The 23059-nt window shown below is 40.3% G+C and overlaps 1 protein-coding gene across 5 annotated transcripts in view; it reads left to right on the plus strand.

Annotated features, from left to right (window-relative positions):
* The window catches only part of LOC106090307 (WW domain-binding protein 2), a 37392-nt gene that overhangs the window by 6727 nt on the left and 7606 nt on the right, over positions 1–23059 (plus strand). For 2 of the 5 annotated variants that reach the window (XR_001221788.2, XM_013256462.2), the window contains exons 2-4: positions 15300–15474; positions 16105–16474; positions 16607–17314. Coding sequence is in view for 2 of the 5 variants with exons in the window: in XM_013256462.2 (XP_013111916.2) it covers positions 15300–15474; positions 16105–16474; positions 16607–17314 (1253 nt within the window). In the remaining 3 variants the exon portion in view is untranslated. The remainder of the gene's footprint in view (positions 1–15299; positions 15475–16104; positions 16475–16606; positions 17315–23059) is intronic. The other 3 variants (XR_001221789.2, XM_013256464.2, XR_001221790.2) reach the window with 2 other exon arrangements.

Raw genomic sequence — 23059 nt, forward strand, 5'->3', positions numbered from 1 at the left:
TGGACTCACGCGACAGCTGAGAACAGCCGGCCACTTTGACAGTTTAAGACGTCATTTCCCCATTTTTTTTTTGCATATTTTCTTTGTGAGTTCCTCTTTTCTTCAAAGTAAACAAACGAGGGCAAGTTTCTTTAGTTGTGTTGAGAACAATGCCAATATTGAAATGACATCTTGATGACGAGATAGCAGATTGAATCATATGATTTGTGATTGTTGTACAAATGAGACTACCTTTAATTGTTTCGTTTTTCGAAAGAACGACTTCGGGACTACCGACCAAAAACAATAAAATTGTGGAAAAGTTATTTAATCTTCAAATTATAACATTGACCGAAAAGAACAAATTAACAAGCAGGGTGACACAGCACAAAGAATATATGGACTTTCAAAAGTCTATAAAGAAGGAACCCTTTTGAGGCCGATTTGCTCATCCATTAACTACCTAACTTATGAACTCTCGAAATATCTAACGGATATACTTAATGACTTGACGAAAGAGTTCCAATAGAAAGGACGGGATGTAATTTAAAAATAGGATCAGCAGACAAAATATAGCAGCATGGAACTATTAGTTTTTTTCCATTTCGTGTCATTATTTGCAAGCGTACCAGTCAACTTAGCAATACTAACAATCAAGGAGAAATGGACTAGCGTGGAGAAACATACAAAGATTCCAATGGACCTATTCTTGGAAATGCTTACATTATGCAATATTTTGAAAACGGAACTAGAGAATACACTCAAGGTACTCAACGCATTTGACAAGCAAATACAATATACAATGGAATACGAGAAGGACAACAAATTACCATATCTTTACACAATGGTGTGCAGACACGAAAATCAGTTTAAATTAAACTGGTTTCAAAAAAATGCGGCTTCAGGACGACTTATCAACTTCTACTCCAAACATCCCAGGAAAATTAAAATTAATATGACAACAAATTTTATTAACAGAATTTTTAGAACAAAACAAGAGTTTTTAGAACAAGCGACACAATATTTCATAAGGAAAGCGAAAAGAAAATTCATCATTCGTCATATATTAATGTTAAATGCGTTTCCCAACAACACAATAACGAGCCTAATAAAACACGCCAAAACAAGTAAAAAGGTATTAAGTTAACTTTGGATACTCACCACCTCGGGTTTATATGTAAACCCCATTTCGTCAGAATCCCGTGAAACTGGGACAACTTAAGCATCCAAATTCGGCACAGACATTGAGTGGTCTAATAAATATAAATCACTGGTCAATTTTGTAGAACGAAATATTGGATTTTTTTGGCAGCTATATCCAAATATAAACCGACCTGAACCATATAGGTCACGGATTTCGAAAAGCCTAAGATAAGTCACTGCATCAAATTTCAATGAAATCAGATAATATATGCGCTTTTTATAGGGCCAATACTTTAAATCGAGAGATCGTTCTATATGGCACCTATAACCAAATCTGGATCGATCTGGACCAAATTTAACAAGGATATAATAATCATCTTTTTTTATTATAACTCCACTACTATATCAGTAGTTATAAAGGGTGATTTTTTTGAGGTTAGGATTTTCATGCATTAGTATTTGACAGATCACGTGGGATTTCAGACATGGTGTCAAAGAAAAAGAGAAAGCCATTCAACCAGAAATGAGCCTCATCGCTGAACAAAATTTGTCAAAATTTGAACACATTTCGAACCGAACACTGATTTTGGTAATAAAATTCAATGATTTGCAAGCGTTGCTCGTTAGTAAGTCTATTCATGATGAAATGTCAAAGCATACTGAGCATCTTTCTCTTTGACACCATGTCTGAAATCCCACGTGATCTGTCAAATACTAATGCATGAAAATCCTAACCTCAAAAAAATCACCCTGTATCTTAATAGGGGCTGGTCTCGATCATATTTTATTCAGGTCCCGAGAACTTATTGGGTTGCCCAAAAAGTAATTGCGGATTTTTCATATAGTCGGCGTTGACAAATTTTTTCACAGCTTGTGACTCTGTAATTGCATTCTTTCTTCTGTCAGTTATCAGCTGCTACTTTTAGCTTGCTTTAGAAAAAAAGTGTAAAAAAAGTATATTTGATTAAAGTTCATTCTAAGTTTTATTAAAAATGCATTTACTTTCTTTTAAAAAATCTCGCAATTACTTTTTGGGCAACCCATATATAAACAAGTAGCATTTTCAGACAATAAATCTATTTTCTATGGGATTCAGACCCTAAATGGCAAGATCGGTGTACATGACAGCTGAATCTATATAGTCTGATCTGATTCATGTGTGGGTCGGATGTTGGGAGGCTTAAGCTAACTCGTTATTTAAAATTTCGACGAAATCGGGCAATAAAAAAAGCTTTTATGAGCTTCAGACCCTTAATCGTCATATCGGTCTATAATCGGGTAATGAATAAAGCTGTTATGGGCTTCAGACCCTTTTTCGGCAGATCGGTCTATATGACAGCTATATCTAAATATAGTCCGATCTGAACCATATTTGGGTCAGATGTCGGGAGGTCTTAAATTACTCACTGTTTAAAATGTCAGCATCGTTAAATCGTCTTAGAATTTTACGACGATCCGAAATATATATACTTTGTAGGGTCGGAAATTGAAATTTCGATGTGTTGCAAAAGGAATTTTATACCCACCTACGGTGGTGGGTATAAAAAGACACAAACACGGAAAGGGACAATTCACCGAAAATATTCAAACCATCAACATACATATCTGGGTTTTCAGAACGCCTTAATAACTCGGACATATATGACAAGAATAACGATAGGCCAGCATTCAAAAGTAAGAATACCGTAGGCAGTTTATTTAGTAGGACAAAGACTAAGATAAAGGCCGAAGACAAGTTTAATGTTGTATATAAAATACAATGCGATGGGGACAAGTCAAATTTATGCCTAATGGCATTTGCAGGCACCACTCCCACAAAACTAAAAACTAATAGAACAACAGACGGCACTAGCCTCGCATTGTACTTTAACTGGACACATTCCCAATCTTAAGAATGTAAAGATTTTAACGCAAGAAACAATAATAAATTAAGATACATGCTTGAAATGCTTAACATTATTGGTACACCACTGACGCACTAATGAATTTTAAGACTGACACAGACCACTGTGCACAGATTTACAGGAGTTTAGTAAATAAATAAAGACAATAGAGAGAGAAAGCTTAAAGTATTCTTTTCACATCGTCATAGGAAAGGCATTTTTAATTGTTAAAAATGTAATTATTTTATAAAATAGTTTTCTGTTTGTTTTTTTTTTATGTAAAATGTTAAATTTTCAGTGAATTTCCCAGAAGAACACCGGCGGTGTTCGAAATATTGGAGTTTTCAAAATAAAACAATTTTCAAAAACTAAAACATAGGTTTTTAATTATTGTTTCATGACCAAAACAACCAAAAAAGTATTAATAAATATAGTTTTATAACGTTTTATAAAACTCTCATGTATTCTTACTCAAAAGCAAGGGACACAACAGTGGAGACGAGGATTAAAAGTGATTTTAAAGTGTTTTTTTTTCGTATAAAAAAATAATAATTATTCTTTCATATTGTAAACAACGTACTAACTCAAAAAAATGGAACAAATGTTGCAAACTATTTTGGCGCAACAAGCCAAGGTAATGTAGCTGTCGGTGTCAGAAACCGTTGCAAATACAAAGCCATCCAAAGTGGCAAGTACAAATAGTGATGGTGTTATGGATATGATGTACATGTGTATAAATGAGTTTGTAATCCCGCCACTTGGCTTTGGGTATAGCCCCCATATAAACCAATCCATCTATTTGACTACTTGAGTCCCTAAAAGGCGCAATTGTTATCCGATTTGGCTATAATTTTGCAGAGTGGCCTCTAACACCTGTGTCAAGTATGGTGTGATTCGGTTCATAACCTGATATAGCTCCCATATAGACCTATCTCTCAATTTGGCTTACACCATGTTATATAAAGTTCTCGTCTCGTCGCACAATGACTTCCCATACGACCTCATACGTGCCAATTGTGGTGTGAATCGGTCCACAATTCATATCAGATTAGATGCAATTCTTATCCGATTAGGTTGAAATTTTGCTCAACGTCTCGTATGACGTTTAGTATCTGCGCCAAGTATGGTCTGGGTCGGTCCATAACCTGATATAGCTTCCATATAAACCGATCTCCCGATTGTAATTATTGAGTCCCTAGATGGCGCCATTCTTATCCGATTCGTATGCAATTTTGCACTATGCCCTCTAACACCTGTGCCAAGTGTGGTGTGAATCGGTTCATAACCTGATATAGCTCCCATATAAATCTATGCCTCAATTTTGCTTACACCATGTTATATAAACCTCTCGTCTGAGCACCGACTTTTTTCCGAAAAAATGCATTACTTTGTAAGTTGCAGGTGGACGGGAATGATTCATAGCGCAAAATAATCACAAGACATCATAGAAAATTATGAAAAAGAAGCTATATTGAATCCCCTTGAATCCCGCAAGTTTCAGTACATGGAAGTCATATTTTTTTTTCGTATAAGCTACCTTTCCATAAATTTTTTTCCTGTAACATACTCGTATAAGCACAGGTCACAAATAAATATATTTTTTTCAAGGTAATGCATACCTCTCTCAATGAAAAACACAAATTTTAGTTCACTTTTCAAAAAAAAAAACAAGTAAGAGCGTGCTAAGTTCGGCCGGGATCGTATCTGTCGAGTTCTTTGCGCAGTATCTCTTTTTAGGCAAACTAAGAATAATGAATATGGTCGGAGGAGGAGGAGGAGCTATATCAAGTTAAAGTCTGATTCGGGGCTCAAGAAGCAAAATCGGCAGAACGGTTTATATGGGAGCTCAAGAACTCAAGACCCAAGATCGGTTTATATGGCAGCTATATCAGTTTATGGACCGATTTGAACCATACTAGGCACAGTTGTTGTTGTTGGATATCAAAACACTATGTGCAAAATTTCAGTCAAATTGGATGAAAATTGCGCTCTCTAGAGGCTCAAGAAGTCAAGACCCAAGATCGGTTTATATGGCAGCTATATCAAAACATGGTCCGATTTGGCCCATTTACAGTCCCAACCGACCTACAATAATAAGAAGTATTTGTGCAAAATTTCAAGCGGCTAGCTCTACTCCTTCAAAAGTTAACGTGCTTTCGACAGACAGACGAACGGACATGGCTAGTTCGACTTAAAATGTCACGACGATCAAGAATATATATACTTTATGGGGTCTTAGACGCATATTTCGAGGTGTTACAAACAGAATGACGAAATTTGTATACCCCCATCCTATGGTGGAGGGTATAAAAACATGTAATGTTAGTATGCACCCGCTGAACCATATGTTGGGTTTAACAGCTTACAGCTGTTCTAGAATCGATGTCTAAGATCAGTGGAATATTTGTGATCGATTGGTGTATAATTTTTCCGATTTTGAACAAGTTGAAAATTAAGTTTTGCGGCGCTAAATCGGTAATTTCGCCATAGTGCTATTGCACTTTCTGGAAGGAGACACTGAAGGTACGTTTGAGTTTGGTGTCTGAGGTCTATCGTATGCTCAGCTTGAGGGAAGATGCCGCCGTGGTAGAACAAAATGTCGACCATGCAGTCAAGCGCAATCACAAACAGCAGATCAGTGCAGCACCCATTGACAAACCGCGACCTTAATGTTGGCGTGTGGCGAAACGCACTTGGCTAACAACTGCAGCTACAGCAAACACTTGTGTGAGCAGTGTGATATCGTAGCCCACAAAGAAGCCTTATGTTCTTGTTTCGCTGCAACATGCAGGCAGCGCAGCGACAAGAAAGGTAAAACCTAAAGAAGAAACAGCATACCAAAGCGCAAGTAAATGTTACTGCATTGTGCAAATACAAAAGCCAGCGTTACTGAAACCAGCTAATACAGCCAGAGACGCATCAGACCATGTACTCAACCTTCTGGGCCAGTGTGAAGTGCAGCTTGAATTAAAAGGCATGTCAATTACAGCAATGTGTGGTGATTATTCCCCTGGATTAAATTAGTGTATAGAACCTCACACCTACCCATTGCCCTTACCTAATGACTATTTTGTAATTTTAAACATTTGGCAATTTTTCACCAAAATTGATTTGGCTGATGCTTATATGAAACTGGAAGTCGATGATGCCACCAAAGAGATTTTCACCATCAACACGCACCGAGCGCTCTACACATTCAAACGACTTGCACCAGGTGCGTTCCAACAGGCAATCGACACAATTTTGTCCGCAGTCAAATTTGCACATCCCTGTCTTGATGACGTCATCATTGCAAAGCCATTAAAATAGGAAAATCAACATGCAGTCGATGAAGTTTTTCAGGTTTCAAGGCATCTTACCGTAAACATTAAGAAGTGTTAATTTTTTCCCGTAGTTGCACCTATCTTGGAAACAAGGTCGATGGTAGTAGAATTCGTCTTTAAGATTTTGGAGATTTCTGCTATTTTGAATACGCCAGCTCCAACAAATGTTTTAGAGCTTCGATCTTTCCTGGGTGCAGTAAACTACTGCGGGATATTCATACGAAAAATGAGCAACTTAAGAGCACCAATGGACGATTTTCTGAATGTGGACCGTGAATGGAAGTGGAGTAAGGACTGGGAGGACTTTTCCAGGAATTCAAAAATATCTTGGGTTCCCAACTGATGCTGACTCCCAACAAAGTTCCAGCGGATGCTTGGAATGTAGGCATTGGCGCCTATATTTGGCACGTTACCCCCATTGGTTGCGAGAAGGCCGCACACAGCAAGTCGACCACAACGTTGGGCTTTAACTTTAATGTCTTACGATTTGGAGCTGAGCTATATCCCAACATAGATTTTTTTGGCGGAGATATTTTATCAAGGCTAATCAAAAAAACGAAAAACTCGAAGAAGACGGCGTTATTGCATGTGCTCAACTGGTAGCTGATATGAAAAATATTGTTCAGGACAACATCACAGCATTGCCCATCACACACAATATTATCCGCTCAGCTACATCAAAGGATACTACGCTTCAAATTATCACAAAGTATCTACAAAATTCCTGGCCAGACCCAAAGACCCCCGAAAAGTTTGTTTTTTTGTCAACGCCGTAAAAGTTTGTCGGTATGCGATGGTTGTATTCTATACCAAGATAAAATGGTCATCTTCAAGACTGCGGCACCGTATACTAAAACAACTGCACAAAGGAACCAAAGCATCGTTCGCACAAAATCATTGGCACGAAGCTACGGGTACAGGCCGAATATTGACAAGTATATAGAAGCCATAATCAAAAGATGAGATGTATGTGCCTCAACAGCTTAATCACCACCACTAACAACACAGCAATCGTGGCCCACATTGATTTCGATTGATGCCTTCTCCAAGTACCCTGAAGTCTACTAAATGAAGTCAATGACGCCATCATTAACAATAGAGTGCATCAGGGACTATTTTTCGAAATTTGGTTTTTCAGAATTCACAAGAGTTTGTTTTGTAGTGAAAACGGCATTGTGTATATTCGTAATGTCCAATTCCACCCGCAGTCGAATTGAGCGTTTCAAAAATTTAAACATGCTTAAAAGAAACACCAAAACAGTCTCAAAGGCATATGAGAATTTCTTCTCTACTACGGAGCAATCGACAACAACAACACACCTGGAAGTAAGTCGCCTTCCAAACTTTTCCTGGGGAGAAAAGTTAGAATAAATTTAGATTTGTTGTTCAAGCGTACAGAAGACATACCCCAGCGCATTGAGAAGATGGAAGCACAAAACAATCGATGATACAACGCTAAATCTAGACACTTTGCAATCGGTGCTGAAGTCTATGCAAAAGTGTACAAGCACAATACATTATTTTGGGCACCTGCAATAATCAAGAAGCAAATTGTTAAGGTTAACTAGGAAGTGACAATAAAGGTGGTCCGCTATTTCAAAATAATGAAATCGCATGCTAATCAGCTTTGAGATATATCCACCGTCTCGCAATACACCTCTATCATCTGAAATAGTATCGACATGTACATCTACTCGTGACCAACCGTCATCATCCGTTCAACAGTCAATTGAATCTCCAATAATCTTTCAACACCTACACAAACTTCAACCAGCAGAGAAGACATTCGACTTTCATCATCAGTTCGTCGTTCCAGCCGTCTAAGATGTGTGCCTGAGCGTTTCAGGGACTACACATCCTAAAAGGGGAGATGTTGAGGATGTCAATCTTACAATACAAAACAATTGTTAACATTTGAACATTCTTCGTTGTTCCTTTTGCTGCTGCTTTGGCGTACACACACATACACGTACATAATACTCATCTTCTACTTACACACACCTTAGCCGGCAGCTGGTTGTACGCAACCCATGGCAGCCGGTTTTACGCACCGGATCGACCCGATGGAATCCTCATCGGCAAGGGCTGCCCCCTCAGTGTACGTGTTCGTCTTTTTTCTTCATGGGAGAGGCACATCCCGGAGTGCCTTCTCCGCACGCTTCTGGTCCGTGCCGGGATTGAAGAGAACCCTGGACCCTGGTTCTGTTCGGTTCGCCAGAACCGCCTCCATCATCGGTCGGTGTCGGTGTGGTGTAACCGGTGCATGGAGTGGGTACATTTCCGATCTTGCTCTGGCCCCACTTCACTACGGGAGTATAGTCATACTGGTTATGTCGCAAGGTGCTGTGCCAGCGCTATGGCTATGTCACAAACGTCGTCGTCCCAACCCGAATATTGCCAGGCCAGTGCCGGGAAGTGTATCGTTTTTGCATTCGTCTGGTTCTAGGGGACTTTAATGTGCATCACACGTCATGGCATTCTCCTCTAGGTAACGATCAGCGTGGCATAGCTTTGGCAGAGCAGATTGTAAGCTCCACGTATAACACTGTGAATGAGAATGCCCCACTAGGATTACGAGGAGGTGCAGCAGCTCGCCAGACATCTCCATTGCATCCCCTGATCCTCCTGAGTGACGTATCCTGGCAAGCCGTCATCTCTTTGGGGTCAGACCACCTCTCCATAATTCTCTCCATAAACCTCTGAGCGTCGGACGATTATCAATCATAAGAAGGCCGATTGGGCTGGCTTCAGGGAGTATACCAATCGCCGCTTCAGTGAACTGCCACCCTCCTCTGATATGCTAGTGGACGAGAGGAAATTCGGAGACATCATTACCGTAGCAGCCGCTCGCTTTATACCAGCCGATCGAATAACCCAAGTGCGTCCCAATTTCCCGGCGCAAGCAGTGGTACTCGCAGACGAGCGTGATGGGAGTCGTGGTATGGACCCCGCTAACCCCAGAATCAGCGAGCTGAATCTGGAAATAAACAGGGCAGTCAACGAACATAAGCGGAATTTGTGGCTGGAACACTTGGGGGAATGTCACATAGGCACCTGTGTAGGGAAACTGTGGTCTACTGTTAAGTCACTCTCGAACCCCGGTAGACGGGATGACAGCACCTCAGTCACTTTTGGCGAAATAACCGCGACTGATCCGAAGAGATGCGCCAGGTTGTTCAACCGTCAATTTATTGTGAATCCCGAAAGAGACAGGGCAAGGAGGAGAGCCATTCGCCGTTTTTGTGGTCTCCGAGCCGATGAACATCTCCAGCCAGGCCTGAAACGATGGGTCGCGAATTATCTGTGTAGTCGCCAGTCATTTGTGGAATTTAGAAAAGCAAATATGTTTGTTTTGACAACGCCGCCATCGAAAATTTATTCGTGCTCAACAATGACAAAGTGACATGGCGCAATTGATTTGGCCATCTTAATTTTAAAAGCCTACAGGAAATATCAAGTAAGAATTTGGCAAATGGCATGATGGTCAATTCTGGAGATGATATAAATTGCAGAACGTGTATGGTTAGCAAAATTCACGTGTTGCCATTCCCACATGAATCACAAACACAATCAAAGGATTTATTGGAGCTAATTCATACCGACTTTCCGGACAAGCTCAATAGGAGGCTCAAAGTACTTTGTTATTTTTATCGACGATAAGTCCAGAAGCATTTTTATATACGTTTTGAGATCAAAGTCCGAGGTCATTGAAAAATTTAGGATTTTTAAAGCCCAAGTGGAGAAACAAACAGGATGTAAAATAAAAATGATGCGTTCTGATAATGGGCGTGAATACATCAATTCAGAATTTAATGCATATTTGGAAAAGGAGGGCATCGCTCGCCAACTCACAGTGCCACATACTCCTCAACAAAATGGTGTGGCCGAACGGGCCAACCGTACACTCGTCGAATTGGCTACGTCTATGATGGTACACGCCAATGTGCCATCATTCATTCCTATGGGCATAGGCGGTGGAGTGGCAAAAAACGTAGTGCGCCACATTTGAGGACGTTTGGTGCTTGTGCTGTCGCCCTATATAAATCATCAAATAAGTCCAAACTCGATGCCAAAGGTAATCAATATATCATGGTGGGATATTCTACAACGGCCAAGGTCTATCGGTTGTACGATGCTAGAAAACATAAAATTGTGGAACATCGTGGCGTGCTTTTCGACGTGTGTGTGGATACGAGACTTAAAATTTGAATCAGGTGGAAAATTCTACTAATGAGGATCTGATGGTATTTTTCAACGATATTGTACCAGAACAGCCAACCAGTGTCAATGAAAGCGCAGGTACCGAGATACAACCGGAAGATGTAGCATCAGAAGACGAGATGAGCGATTTTGAATTATTTGATAACGCTGGCGAAGACGAGAATTCTGGCGACACTCGAAATGTTGCTGAAAAGGAAGGTGACATCAGACCTCACAGGAACGAGAACATTTTTGTAGCCACAGGCAAGTGTATCCCACAAACAATAGAAGAAGCCATATCAGCAGTAGATAGTACTTGCTGGCTAGATGCTATGATGGATGAAAATCGATCTCTTTGCGAGAATGGAACTTGGTCTTTGGTCGACCTACCAAGCGGACACAAGGCAATACCATGTAAATGGGTCTTCGCGTTGAAGAAGAACAAGCACGGTGAAGTCGAAAGACATAAGGCACGAATTGTGGCTAAAGGTTGCAACCAACGCTATTCGCTATTCTACGATTCGGATGTTACTGGCGTTAGCTGTAAAGGAAAAGATGCATGTGCATCAGATAGATGTATGTACTGCTTAGTTAAATGGCGATCTTCAGGACGAGGTATACATGCAGTATAGCTTTCATCGGAAAACTCGAAAGAATTTGATGTCATTGGCAGGGGCCAACTGAACCATTTACTGGGTATGGAGGTAGAGCGATGTGGAGAGATTGTGGCAATAAATTTAAGCCAGACACAGTACATCCGAGAAATACTTCGGAACTAGGGTATGAAAGATTGCAAGCCTTTGTCAGTTCCCTTGGAGGTCGGTTACCAGATAAGCTGTAAAGGCGATGATGAAAAAGTAGATCAGACAAAATATCAATCAATGGTTGGTACCTTAATGTACCTGGCAATTTCAACTCGTCCCGACATACTGCATTCTATATCCAAATTAGCTCAATGGAATTCGGTTCCACGAAGAGAACACCTGACTCGACTAAAGCATATCCTTCGATATCTGGCAGGTACAATTGACCTAAAGCTGCGTTATGAATCCAATGAAAGTCAGTTGCATGGTTAAGTTGATGCCGATTCGGGAGGAGAAATCGGACAGAAATCAGTTGCAGTGAGCAGTTCAGAAGCTGAATACATGGCGGTTTCCGAAGCATCAAAAGAGGCGATTTATTTAAAATGGCTTTTGGCAGAACTGAATTGTTATGATGATCAGTCTACTATATTGGATATTGACAACCAAGGAGCACAAAAATTGGCAGAGAATCCAGTATATCATAAGCGGTCCAAACATATCGACATAAGACACCATCATATACGAGACTTAGTTCACAAGAAGGAGATACGTTTGGAATATTGCCCAAGTGTTAATATGATTGCTGATGTATTTACTAAAAACTTGTCATAAGCTAAACATTATAATTATGTTGATTTAATTAATCTGAAATGATTTAAATTGTTGTTTTTGTAAAACATTCATGTTGAGGAGGAGTGATGAAAATATGGCAACTCTTTTTCTGCAACACGAATGTTATTTCGTCTTACTTTCAGTTTTTACTTTATCTCTCATTCTCTCTGTAACCATCCAAGTGTAAAGATCTACGTAAATGCTTAGCATACCAAATTTACTTGAAATAAAACATTTTTGCAGACTATTAAACAAAACCAATTAGTTTTATCAACATCCTTTAATCTCAAGTCGATATTCATCACCGCACACTTAATATATAGTTGCAGAGGCATTAGATTGTGCATAGCGTTCAGCGCTTCCTACGGACCTTTCGATTTCAGACTGCAATTGGGTCGTATTCAGACCCCTTCTGACTCAGGTACTTGGCCTAAGAAGAGAGCGGCTGCTCTTTCCCATCTGTCTGGGCGTTACAAAAGCCTATTGGCGTTAGCCCATCCAGACAACATACTCAATGCCTAAACGAAGTCCGTTATAGAAGAGGGAAAGCGACCAGCTACCATGATGACGACGACTTCCACGTCACGAGATAACTATGAGCATAATATAGGCAGAACCTTTGAGCTTCGATCTGTGATCTTGTGGTGTTCATCTTGATCATGAGGAGCTCAGCTAAGAGCTACCGGGAATGCTCCATGCAGAGTATCTCCAACTGCAGTCAGGGACAATCAGCGGTGTCGAATGAAGAGTCTCAGTGAGAGGAGGGCGGCACTGGCTCAATGATAAGGGACCACCTTTTTATAGCCGAGTCCGAACGGTGTGTCCCAGTGCGACTCCTCAGCTGAGAGCTAACGAGAATGCTCCATGCAGAGTAGTTGCAACTGCGGTCTGGGACAATCAGCGGTATCGAATGAAGAGTCTCAGTGATAGGTCGGGCGGCACCGGTTCAACGTTAAGGGACCACCTTTTTATAGCCGAGTCCGAATGGTGTGTCGCAGTGCGACAATTCTTTGTGAAGTTTTAACATGCCTTTTATTCATGGCATAATACCACAAAAAATCACCGCTGAAACCATTTTCTGATGTTCTTGCCAGGATTCGAACCCAGCATTTAGCGTCATAGGCGGATATGCTAAACTCTCCGCTACGGTGGCTTGTTCTACTACAGGAGCTTAACGGTCTACATCGATCTACAACAACAGCAGATTATGGCCAAATATTGTGCTTCTAAATTATCTTCCGATGATAATAGAAAAACTGTAAAATAATTACCATCAGCAGAGATAAGAGTATAGTCTTTCACCGGTATTCACAAAACTTAAAACAGCTTTATAGTAGGTTTATTTGACAGTTCTATAAAGGAAATCTGTCAAATAAGCCTACTTTAGCGCTATTTTAAATTTTATGAATATGGTCAATTATCTGTAATTCCGGCATTTTTATACCCACCACCGAAGGATGGGGGTATATTCATTTTGTCATTCCGTTTGCAACACATCGAAATATCCATTTCCGACCCTATAAAGTATATATATTCTTGATCAGCGTAAAAATCTAAGACGATCTAGGCATGTCCGTCCGTCTGTCTGTTGAAATCACGCTACAGTCTTTAAAAATAAAGATATTGAGCTGAAATTTTGCACAGGTTCTTTTTTTGTCCATAAGCAGGTTAAGTTTGAAGATGGGCAATATCGGACTATATCTTCATATAGCCCCCATATAGACCGATCCTCCGATTTAGGGCCATAGGCCTATAAAAGCCACATTTATTATCCGATTTGGGACAGTGAGTTGTGCTAGGCCCTTCGACATCGTTTGTCAATTTCGCTCAGATCGGTCCAGATTTGGATATAGCTGCCATATAGACCGATCCTCCGATTAAGGGTCTTAGGGCCATAAAAGCCACATTTATTATCCGATTTTGCTGAAATTTGGGACAGTGAGTTGCGTTAAGATCCTCAACATCCTTCGTCAATTTAAGTCAGATCGGACCAGATTTGGATATAGCTGCCATATAGACCGATCCTCCGATTTAGGGTCTTAGGCCCATAAAAGCCACATTTATTATCCGATTTTGCTGAAATTTGGGACAGTAAATTATGTTAGGCCCTTGATATTCCTCATTAATTTGATGCAGATCGGTCCAGTTTTGGATATAGCTGCCATATAGACCGATTCCTCGATTTCAGTTTTTGGGCCCATTAAATGTTCATTTATTGTCCGATGTCGCCGAAATTTGGGACAGTGAGTTAAGTTAAGCCCCTCGACATAATCCTGCAATATGCCACAGATCGGTTAAGATTTGGATATAGCTGCCATATATACCGATTTCTCTATTTAGGGTTTTGGGCCCATAAAAGGTGCATTTATTGTCCGGTGTCGCCGAAATTCAGGACAGTGAGTTAGGTTAAGCCCTTCGACTTCCTTCTGCAATATAGCCCAGATCAGTCCAGATTTGAATATAGCTGCCATATAGACCGATCTCTCGATATAAGGTTTTGGGTTCATAAAAGGCGCATTTATTGTCCGATTTCGCCGAAATTTGGGACAGTGAGTTGAGTTAGGCCCTTCGAAATTTTTCTGAAACTTTGGCTAAATCGGTTTAGATTTGGATATAGCTGCCATATAGACCGATATCTCGATTTAAAGTTTTGGCCCCATAAAAGGCGCATTTATAATCCGATTTCACTGAAATTTGACACAGTGACTTATGTTAGGCTTTTCGAAATCCGTGTCGTATGTAGCTCAGATCGGTTTATTTTTACATAAAGCTACTAAAAAGACCAATATTTTGTTATACACAATTGAACAATGACTTGTACTTATAAGTATTTGGTAAAAATTGGAACATATTTTGATATAACTGCTATGGGACAAAAGGTATACAATTTTCACCGGATTTTGATGAAAGGTGGCTTACGTGTATTCCCGAGGTGGTGGGTATCCAAAGTTCGGCCCGGCCGAACTTAACGCCTTTTTACTTGTTCGTAACTCCTGTTAACGATATCTGATAATCGGATGTTGCCTAAAGATATTGACGGATGCAAGCTAGTAGCACAACCTGATAAAAACACAACATATTCTAAAAATTGAAAAGGGGATATAAGCAACTGCTTCAAATTCGTTAAAAGAGTCTTAGGCTGCAAAATATTTATACCGGTATTCACAAAACTTAATGTAGATTTGAAATAGATTTATTTGACACATTTTTTTTATAGAACTGTCAAATAAACCTAGTTTAAGGCTTCATTAAGTTTTATGAATACGGCAGTTAGTTTACGAAATGTTATTTCTTTTATACACTTTTTTTATTATTATATATATAGTTAAAATTTTATTTTTTTTTTGTATTTTCAGCATATTACTTCATAGTGACAATGTAACAATGGAATTTTCTGGTCAAGATAATCCCGTCTTTAGGGGTACCAAGGCTGGAAGAATTTATTTAACATCTCATCGCGTCATCTTTAATAGCAAGAAATCTGGCGATGAAATGCAATCATTTAGCGCCCCTTTTATAGCTATGAGTGATGTAAGTATTAGTGTTGTCCGATTCAAGTTGTCAGTATTCTTTCATAATTATGCACGGTATATGCATTGCTTAAACAAATAAGTCGGGTTGAACGAACCTATTAGCTTAGTTGGGCGGAAGTAATTGGCCCGCTCCGTCAATCCTGTATGACATTTATTTTAACTGACAGTGTTGTATGGCATTATTACTCATTGTCTGCAGCTTCTTCAAGACTGTTTAATTAATATATTCTCATTTGATCTCATATTGGGATTGTGCACCCAAACCTGCCCAGAAGGCCAACCACTTTTGAATCACAAATACGAAAACTACTACGTCTTACAAGTTACTCGCCGCTTATAGTGAGGATGTGTCCATTGTGTTTGGCTTGCACTTGCACTGATGCACTTGACTAAAAAAATGTATAGATGACAGCAAAAGGTATTGATTATTGTCAGCCATCTGCCCTACTTTTTTGCAAAAATGTCAGCGGATTTTCACGTCAGCATACACGCTTGCTTAATCATTTGGGTTAAAAAATTTAAAAAAAATTGTTTTATTTCTTTTCCTTATAATTTCAAAACTTCTGATTTTGCTAATTGAAGAAAATATTTTGAAAATATATTTGAAAAAAAAAATAATAATTTTCAGGTGGATTTGGAACAACCAGTTTTCGGTGCGAACTACATTAAAGCCAAGGTACGCGCCCAACCCAATGGTAACTTTATCGGCGAAGTGAAATTCAAGCTGTACTTCAAATCTGGCGGTGCTATTGAGTATGGCATGGCTTTGTTGCGTGCAGCTAAAACAGCTCAAGAGAATTATCATCGTGGTGGCAGATTTGCTGATGATCCCCCACCATATACACCTTCGGGCAATTGGCATGAGGCTCCTCCACCAGCTTATCAGCCACCACCGGGTTACTACGGTTGGTTGCCGCAGCATGAGGCTTTTAGTGGCCCAGCTCCCAATAGTGTTTATCAGAGCGATAGTCCACCACCATATCCTGGTATTGGAGGACGTAAGTAAACATGTTAAGTTAATTTTAACTCGGCTTTTGTTTTTCCTATTGGCTTTCACTTGTTTTCTTTTGATATTCAAAATTGTTGTGATTTTCCCCTTAACTTTTTGATTTATAACGAACTGTGTGCAGCTCCAGCTTACGGTGCTCCCGCGGATAATGCTCCTCCCTATGGAGCACCAACAGGTGGCTATGGTGGCGGTCCTGGATACGGTGGTGCTCCGGGTTATGGCGGCGCTCCAGGATACGGCGGACCGCCAGGATTTTCTGCCCCAGGAGGTTATGGAGCTCCAGGATATGGAGCTCCCCCATATGGGGCCCTCGCATATGGCGATCAACCGCAACAGCCTTTATATCCTTCTGTGCCGCCAGTACCACAATCTCAGCCCTACAATCCAACACAACCACAGCCTTATAATCCTTCGGCACCAAATAATCAAGGTTGGGGTGGTTTCTCTGCACCATCAGCGGAACAATCGCAACCACAACAACAGCAGCAGCCACAACAACGCAATGCCTCAAATAATTCCTCGCAACAGCGAGAAGAACCACCATCTTGGAATGGCTTCTCATTGCCACCCGATGATGATGAACCACCACAACGTCAACAGAATCAACAGCAACATTCATCGGCTCCGCCACATGGAGGTGGGTATACTGCAGGGCCATTAAATGGAGCAGCGCCTGCTCCTCCTTATCCACCATATCCTAGTTATCCTCCATCGAATGCTTATCCTCCATATCCACCACAGCCATATCAAGGTGGTGGTGGCGGAGGATTGCCTCCTTATCCTCCAGCTGGTGGGCCTCCAGCTATGGGTTTCACTGCACCTCCTCATCGTAAGTTATGAATTATTTTGCTCTCCTTGAGTTTGATTTTGTTTTTTTAAGTGTGCTTCATAAATCATAACATGCCGAAAGACAAACATTTCGTTTTTCCAACAACAAAAATCAGCAATACAATCATGCTTCTTTAACATTTGTTTTGTTTTAAATAATCACAGCCTAAAATTTAATTTTAACCTTAAAAACTTGTAGACATATTTTCATGGTGGAAGTTCTTGGTATTTTATAAATCAGTTGTTCTTTGACCCATGACACTCGCATATTTATCTGCGTACATACAATATCTAAAAAACAGTTTTATCATAGAGCCAAGAAACTATTTTTTTTTTTAAAAGAGCAAATTTTCAGTTTTTGAAAAACAAATTTATTTACCCTCCTGAAAATATGAAAAAATCTTGCAATTTTGTTGATAGTTTTCCATAGTATGCACTTATTAGGTCATAGTATGGACAGTGGAACGCAATTCGTAAACAATTTACAAATGTTATATGCCATTAATCGTTTGAACGTGGAACGTATCCTGCGGCTACTACTACTACTGGCGGCTACTGTGGCTGTGATAAAATGTACGGTTCAAGTCAAAATTGATGCTTTGAATGTTAGTTTCGTTGGATGGAAGATTGCAAGAATAAACCCAATTTCTAAAAAACCGGTGCCGCATTGTCGGATAGTTATAGACGCATTGCGTTTTTACCTGTTTTGTCAAAGGTAACGGAATATATTCTGCAAACACAACTTATAGATTACTTGGATCGAAAAGAATTGCTGAGTGATATTCAATGTGGCTTCCGTTATCAGAGAAGTTCTTCAATGTTATTTGCAGGATTGGCTGATTCTATTAGGAGGAATATATCACATGACAAAATTTGTACGCTACTCTCGTTGGAATTGGAGAAAGCCTTGATAGAATAGACTTTTTCTGATAACACGCAAATTATCTCAGTTATATGGGTTTTGCTTAAATGCTTGCAAACTTCTTTATTCGTACTTTTCTGGTAGGAAGCAATATGTTGGTATTAATAATATCCGATCGCATAGTCAGGCAGTTTAAAGTGCAGTCCGATTTTGTTCACAATGTTGTTGAATGACTCATGTGATTCTATTGATATTTGTTGTTTACCTTTTTCCTATGCAGATGATGTGCAGCTGCTTTTTACTGGTGTCATACATAACCTTGACGTTTTACAGGCTAAGATCGGTAATGTGATGCTCTTACTGGGTGAATAGATGTGCGCTTTCAGGCTGTCTACTAATACATCGAAAACTAAGGCTTTGCTTTTTGGCTTTCACTCGAGCAGCGAGTTGCACATTTCCTGTGGAGGACAGAACATTAATTTTGTTCATAGTGTAACATTTTACACTAGTCGTCACTCTTGATGACAAATTATGTTTTGACATCCATATTGATAATGTAATCAGACATGTAAATTTTTCATTGCGTCAACTTTACAGTACTGATCTAATGTTGCCTCGTCCTATTAAGGAGAAATTAGTTCAAGCGTTGATAATGCCACATTTTCTTAATTACATTGAGGTATACTGTGGCACAACTGGCGAAAATATGAAGAAAATAAAGCTAACAATAAATAGAGCAGTCCGATACTTATTCTCTTTGAAACGTGTCGATCATGTCCCTGATCATGTCGAACGCTTTTTAGGTTGTTCGTTTTTGAGATTTATCGATTTTAGATTGCTGTTATTTTTCCGCAAAATTTTTAAAGCCTAATCTCCTCGATTTCTTTTGAATACTTTACATTTGGTCGTTCACAGCATAACTAAATGATTTTTCCATCTGCCAGTGGTTATATGAACAAATCATTTCATGTTAGAATAGCCACCTAAGTACCGGTGTCCGCGAAAGCCGGGAAATGATAAAAGAAATGCTCCAACGTCTCATCATCTTCCCTGCATGGCCTACACATGCTATCACTTGATGCACCGATCATTAAGGCCTATGTCCTATGTGACCCGTTATGATACCGAAAGCTATACACACCTCCTTCTCACTTCCTTTCACTAAGAAACCTCGTTTTCTCACGATTCGGATCTCCCCATAGGATTTACATCGTTGTATCGACTTTTTGGACGTTCCACAGTGTTACATGCGCGTTTGTCGCCAACGCCCTTAAATCGGACTGTGTCGACCCGAAAGGCTTGGGGTTAACCAAGTTTATAAACGGCAGTTCTTTGACTTTCACTGCCAAATCGTCTACCCCTTCATTTCCGTTATGGCCCGGCACACAAACAATGCGGATTCCGCCATCCTTAGAGAAGGCGTTAATCCTCCTTACACTGCAAGATTTTTCGTGACCTTTCCCTCCTGGTTGTTATTGTTATGGCCATTTTACTGTCCGTAAAGATGTTCACACTCGACGTCCTCGCGTTAGTACCACACCACCTCACGCATTCTGTGATCGCCCGGAATTCCGCCTGCAGGACCGTACTATGGTAGGGCAGTCTAAAACAGATCTCAGGCCCTGGGTTCTCAATGTAGACCCCTAGGCCCACTCTGTCTCCTGGCTTTGATCCATCCGTGTAACATGATCTTCCAGACGGTAATACTAGGGTTCCGTCAGTCCACGACTGTGCCGCTGCATCAGTGCCTCGCACTCGACCTCAAACGTCGTCTCAGGTATCCGATCGGAAATCTCTTCCCTTCCTTCCGTGTTTCCTATCGTCGCCTCGATTATACCGCGATGGTATGAGTTGCTCCCATCCGCAATCCATTCTCCCATCGTCTTAAGTCTCATAGCCGCAGTGGCTGCCTCACATTTAATCTGTATGTCAATGGGTCGGATATCTGGAATGGTCTCCAATGTCTTAGTGGGCGTGGTCCTCATCGCTCCGCCTATGCAAAGAATACTTGTTCTCTGAACTTGTTGTTTGGTCCTAACGTTGCACTTTTTCGCCATATTGAGGCGTAAGTAAGTATCGGTCTAATCACGCTTCTGTAGGGCCAGTGGACTATCGTCGGATTTAGGCTCGTTTCGGGACTACGGCCCGTCTAAATTCTGCCCAACATCTGTAAGCCTTCTCAGTACGCTCCTGAATGTGACACTTTCAATTAAGTTTCCTATCCAAGATCACTCCTAAGTATTTGACGTTGTCAGATATCGAAATTTTTTTATTGAGGAGTCGTGGTGCGTCATATTGGCCCACTTTTATCTTCCTCGTGAACAGGCATATTTCAGTCTTCTCTGGGTTAACATTGAGACCCCTGGATCTAGCCCAGTCATATACCATATGCAAGACCCTTTCGGCGCTTCTGCATAGCTGGTTCGGATCCTTACCCCTAAGAGAGCAGACGGTTTTAAATTCCTTCTCAGTCAGCATCCGTAATAGGTTATTTATGGTGGTCACCCACCAATTTATCCTCATGTTTCTTGGCATATGGTATTCTCATGTTTCTTGGCATATGGTTTATCCAGTCTCTAAGGATCCGGTCCACCCAGTACTGGTGTGAGAATTAGATAATGTGTCGTTCCGCACTTTATTAAACGCACCCTCGATGGCAATGCAAACCGCCAATGGTGACATCTTAATTCAAATCTGAACCGATTTTGGTGAAATTTAGCAGAGGCTTTCATGCTAGGAACAAAATTCCTCAACTGAATCCCCTAGAAAGTACTACATCGAACATAGGACGTCGAGTCAGCACGATTTAGTGTTAACTATATGCTCCGTTGGCGAGTCCTCCCTGGCGTTCAATAGTTTACCCTTGACTGGCCAGTTGCTTTGTATGATCTTTGTCAGCACTTAGTGCTGTTGGCTAGTATCTTGAGTATCCTGTTTCCATTTATCACTTTGTCGCAAATTGCAGAAACATTTGCGAGGGACCTGTAAAGGCTGTCAAACCTGAAAACAAATATTTTGGGATAATTTTTATTGGAATCGCTACACCATCGAGTTCACATCCAACTGCCGGCGTACTCCCGCTGTCCACGTAGGGAACAAAGTGACTGAAGATTTGGTGGCGAATATCATTAAATTTCCTTTAACGCATGAATCACCTGCATCAACATGCAACTTGACTATATATAGCACTTTTAAGGAACAACGTCGGCGCTCACACTTGTTTATATACTGTGGTGCAAGCCAAATTGAGAGAAGTTTATACGGGAGCTATATCTGGCAGAGCTCCGATTCACACCACTGATTAAGTAAATTTTTGAAATTCATGTTCACTCTTTGTAGCATATAAACAGAATGTTGACAATGGAGTCGCGAATGTTGTTCTTGAGGTGCACCATGATCCGTGGTCGATCGACATAAACTAGGGATTTCAAATAACCCTAGAAAAAATAATCGCACGGACTCAAATCTGGAGAGCGTGCCGGCGATTGGATATTGCCACTGAGAGAGATGAGGCGATCGGGGATATTTTATTGCAACAAATTCATTGAGTCTCGTGCTGTGGCTCCATCTTGCTGAAACCATACGTTTCTTCGATCATGTTCCTGTAGTGAGCTGCATTCACGATAACTGCGCGTTCGCTTTCTTCCAAAAAAATGAGGACCAATTATTCCCATTAATGGGAATGCACCTTATAGGAATGATTAGGAATACACCTAATAGGAGTGAATAGTATACTCGCCATCCCACGGTGGTGGATATAAAAACAAATTTTAAAATATGAAAAATAGTAAAATAATTTTTTGTTTTGGTTTTTATTGTAGTTTTATCTGTTCTCAACAAAACAAATACTAACAAAACGTTGGCTTTGACTTCTCTGTCAGGTATTCGACTCTCATTACATCCAGATTCTTCAGCATCAGTGCAGAGAATCTGTATTCTTTGACGCAGCAATTTTTGACACTCCTTCGTTTTTAAATGATCTGGTTATCGCCGCACAATTTCTAGACAATTTGTTTAGTAATGCAAAAAGCAAATTAGGGCTAACGACCAAACTACCTTCTGAATTTTTATATATATTCTTCATAGCATTGACAAATGAAGTGTAAATATCCATGTCCCTCCATCTGCGGAAATCATGAAAGCGACCAAAAAAATAAAGGTAATGGGGTTTTGACGAAATGTTACCATATATATATACAAGATAGTTGTTGTAGCCACATGGTGGCGATCGTCTTACTCCTATAGGTGGGCAAACTCGTTAAGGTCCATAGGACCGATCTCCGCGGGAACATGATGGGCATTGGTTATTTAAAGGCGCCAATAACTCGCTTGTCATACCGAGCATCTGAGTTAGTGGGTATCGTAAGTTACATTCTAAGGCTTTCCTTTTTGAAATTTAACAAAAGAAAACATCGCCAAGAATGATCTTCGTCCTAACAGACAAGAAACTTAAAGTACATATTTCGCATGCTCCCCAGATGGAATTTGGAAATGAAGTTCATTGCTACGATATATCAATGTAAAGCCTTCGTATAAGCCCGATAAACCTGAAAGATCGCTTAATTAAGCTCAACTACTCTATGATAACTGTGATTTGCTTCCCATTGTATATTACGAAAACAATAGTAAAGAGATCTGCGTGAGCATGGGCATCAACAAGGTCTCTCAATCCCAAGACAGCCGGTTGTACGTACCGGATTGTCTCGATTAAGCCCTTCATCGGCAAGGGCTGCCGCCTCAGAGTACAACACACGGCTACAACAACAACAAGCTCTCTCCATCCAACTATCGTTGGCCAAAGCCTTTGCTTAATTCCACGATATATGTGTTGATTCCAACTCTGCTGTTGTTGTAGCCACATTTGCATGTGGAGGTGGCGATCTT

The sequence above is a fragment of the Stomoxys calcitrans genome, chromosome 1 (assembly GCF_963082655.1).
Source record: "Stomoxys calcitrans chromosome 1, idStoCalc2.1, whole genome shotgun sequence".
Classification (NCBI taxonomy): Eukaryota; Metazoa; Arthropoda; class Insecta; order Diptera; family Muscidae; genus Stomoxys; species Stomoxys calcitrans.